At 52.8% G+C, this 3,596-nt stretch overlaps 1 protein-coding gene across 4 annotated transcripts in view; it reads left to right on the top strand.

The window, feature by feature from the left end:
• The window catches only part of LOC103748548 (alpha-1-antitrypsin-like), a 19,411-nt gene extending 16,145 nt beyond the window's left edge, over positions 1-3,266 (top strand). For 3 of the 4 annotated variants that reach the window (XM_008851204.3, XM_029555064.1, XM_029555065.1), the window contains exons 3-5: positions 633-903; positions 2,059-2,206; positions 2,970-3,266. In XM_008851204.3, coding sequence (XP_008849426.2) covers positions 633-903; positions 2,059-2,206; positions 2,970-3,158 — 608 coding nt within the window. In that variant the 3' untranslated portion in view covers positions 3,159-3,266. The remainder of the gene's footprint in view (positions 1-632; positions 904-2,058; positions 2,207-2,969) is intronic. The other variant, XM_029555066.1, reaches the window with a different exon arrangement.
• Positions 3,267-3,596: the final 330 nt, after the last annotated feature.

Genomic DNA, 3,596 nt, shown 5'->3' with positions numbered 1-3,596 from the left:
CCTTGATGATGGGTCCCTGAGGACCCTGCCCACCATGACAGCCTTGATGATGGGTCCCTGAGACCCCTGCCCACCCTGATGACCTTGATGATGGGTCCCTGAGGACCCTGCCCACCATGACAGCCTTGATGATGGGTCCCTGAGGACCCTGCCCACTTGGGAGGCCTTGACAGTGGCACTCACACAACAGAGGGATAGCAGCCTGGGCATCTGCACTGCACTCACGGGTGTAAAACAAGGACTTGGGGGCACCCAGAAGTTTGTCCTGAGTGGCAACAGAATTCCCACTTACCAAGGAGCATGAAGCCCCAGATAATAAGCTAATAAAGTAAGACTGCTGTCAAAATTGTCATTTATAACCCGAAACCAAGCCCATGCTTTCAATAAGCATGTAATCCAAATAAAACTCTTCTAGGCAAGGTGAGGATGACAGCTATCAGTTTCTGTAATGTGGAAGTTCTGAATCTTCCTCTAGTCCTGAGTTATTCTCGGCAAAGTTCCTTTGACAGTCCAGAAGGCTGACAGTAGCCCCTGTGCACACGAAAAGCCAAGGCTCTGAGGGTGGCTTGGGGAGGCTCGCTGGCCAAGTCCTCCTCCTACCCTGGCTGCTGACTACCTCATCCCCTCTGCAGGCAAGTGGGAGAAGCCATTTGATGCAGAGGAGACAAAGGAGGCCGACTTCCACGTGGACAAGTCAACCACAGTGAAGGTGCCCATGATGAACCGCCTGGGCATGTTTGATGTGCACCACTGCAGCACGCTGGCCAGCTGGGTGCTGCTGATGGACTACCAGGGCAATGCCACCGCCATCTTCATCCTGCCCGACGATGGTCAGATGCAGCACATGGAGCAAACACTCACCAAGGAACTCATTAGCAAGTTCCTGAGCAACAGGCACACGAGGTGACTCCCCACAACCCCGTCCCAACACGGAGTGGCTATGGAGGGTGGACACCATCCCAGGGCCACAGCTAAGTGCATAACTTTGGGCTAAAAGAAACAGGCCAACCTTTGGCTCAGCAGTGTAGTTACTGCCAGGCAGGGTCTGGAGAAAGGGACAGAGTTGCTAGTAAGAAAGCCCCAACCTTGCTTTGGGTAGATCTCTTTCCTCAGGGGACATAATATACTTTAATCCAGAGCCCAGAATGGACATCAACAATACTATACATGCTATGTTCAAACCAAGGACCAAAATTAGTCTTAAGTTCTGGCCACAGCTGTGGGGGGAGGGTCAGGGTGGACAGTCCTTGGGGGGAACAGGAGAGGAGCCTACATGGAAAGCCCTGAACAGGAAAGGGTCAGCAACAGAGAGGCATGTCTGCCAGAGTGACTCCACTGTCACTCTTCAGTGGAGTTTATCACAACCTGGGTTCAACAGTCCCTGAGTGTGCCCCACGTGTCAGAGTACCTATGGACTAGGAGTCCAGGCCCCGCTGTCTGTTGAGTGAGGAATGTCGTGAAACACACAAAAATTCAGGGAGGTCTGGGGTGAACTGTGGACAGAGGTGCTGCCCTGCTGCCCAGCCTGGACTCTGCTTAGGCCCAGCACCTAGCGAAGCACAGAGAATCAGGAGGAAATGAGACTAAAATGGGTGGCAGATCCTAGAGGACTAGTAAGCATCCTCAGTGCGGGCCCTACTGGACCTATCCTTTCCCTATGGAAACCAAGAGCTGAGCCGTTAGCCTGGGGGAAGGGGTTACTCTGCTTTCCTTCTCTGAGCAGATGGCATCCTGCTGCACCGACCTCAGCTCTCCAGAGAACCAGGCCCAAGGGGTATCCTTGACTAGAGAGGAGGAGGTAACCAAACAGTCAGGCACAGAGAGATGTGGTCCATGCGGGCACCCTGACCTGGTTGCCAGGAACTGATTCCACTGATTTCAAGTTCTCTGAGCTAGACGGGGACAAGCAACAGGAAGCACAGAGAGGCTTTTCACATCCTGCTGAGGATGGAGACAGGGTGTTCAGTGGGAGAACCAACCAATACTTGCACAACAGGGCAGATCCCAGCAGAGCCCAGAAATGCCATGAAACCCCTTGAACTCTTTCTCACCCACCAGGTCAGCCAATTTACACTTCCCCAAGCTGTCCATCTCTGGAACCTATGATCTGAAGGCGGTTCTGAGCCGACTGGGCATCACACAGGTCTTCAGCAACGAGGCCGACCTCACAGGGGTCACAGAGGATGCTCCCCTGAAGCTCAACAAGGTGAGCTCATCTGGTGACGGCCATGTCCTAGGTGTCTTAGGACAAATAGGATGTAGGGGGGCAGCACAGGCACCAGGCTGAGGAGGGAGAAAGGGACACAGGCAAGGTCTACCTAGGCTGAGCTGCTCCTGTGGACTCCCAGGGTTTACCTGGACATGGTGGGTATCAGAGCTAGAAGGTCGCACCATGGGACCTTCCCTGAAGTACAGCCTTGACCCCTGGTTTTATGGTTGCTCAGGGTCTTTGAATCCCTGGACTCAGTCTACTCATATTCATAGAGATTTAGGCCTGGTAACCTCAGAGAATGTTCTGGAATCTTCCATCTGTAATATTAAGAGCTACAGGTGAACCATCAGTTTTGATTTGAGTTCAACCAAAGAGGTCACTAGTTCAGGGAAATTAGAGGCAGTTCAGCATGGGCTGAACATATTTGGAGTCTGAACAGTGAAGGTCATCTTCAAGGCCTTTGCCTCACAGAACTCACAGCTACACACTGGGAAGGGGGCATATATGCAGAGGACATGGGGTTCAGAGAGTCCTTCCCATGTGAAGCTATGGACTGCATCCAAGGCCACGAGAGATGAAGTCAGGAAGCAAGTGTGGAAGAAAGTCAGCCAAGGCAGGAGAGGAACGAGGCTTCCCTCATGGAGTGGGGACACAGTCTCTAGTGAGGTCCACCCTGGATGATTCCTGTGGGAATCTTAATCCAGGTTGGGGTGGAAGCCACATTTCCTCTAAGCAGCCTCTGTTTCTTTCCCTACAGGCTGTACATAAGGCTGTGTTGACCCTGGATGAGAGAGGGACAGAGGCCGCAGGGGCTACTTTTCTGGAAGCCATCCCCATGTCTGTGCCCCCTGAGGTGACTTTTAACAGGCCCTTCACTATTATAATCTATGATCGACACACTCAGAGCCCACTCTTCGTGGGGAGAGTGGTGAACCCCACACAATAAAAGCTACCCACTGAAGTTACCGGCCTCTCCAGATTGGATCCCCTCCCTGATGACATTAAACACAAGCTGCCTGGCCAGTGCCCGAGCACAGCTGCAAATCTTCTTCCATGTTGTTTCTGTGTCTTCTCTATGCTGAGTTTGTCATGGACTTGCAGTCACAGTAGGTCTCCGTGTCCTCTCCATCCACCCAGGTGGGTTCTGAGCAGAGTTCCGTGGCTAAGATCAGATCCCATAGTCCTGGAACTATCTGCTTCCCCAAGATTCTATCACATTTGGAAACCTAGAGGGGACCATGTGGCTCATGCCTGAGGACCCAGAGTCCACTGAGTGCCCATGGCCTCTTGGGACTCCTTCCCCTCTGCCTCAGGCTGGAGTCTCTCTCCACTAACTGGGCCGCCCTGATGCTGTCCCTCTTGTTTCTACCTGTCAGCTCTAGAC

This window comes from Nannospalax galili, unplaced genomic scaffold (assembly GCF_000622305.1).
Source record: "Nannospalax galili isolate Female #2095 unplaced genomic scaffold, S.galili_v1.0 scaffold86, whole genome shotgun sequence".
NCBI classification, from domain to species: Eukaryota; Metazoa; Chordata; class Mammalia; order Rodentia; family Spalacidae; genus Nannospalax; species Nannospalax galili.
This window is presented reverse-complemented; position numbering and strand designations above follow the sequence as displayed.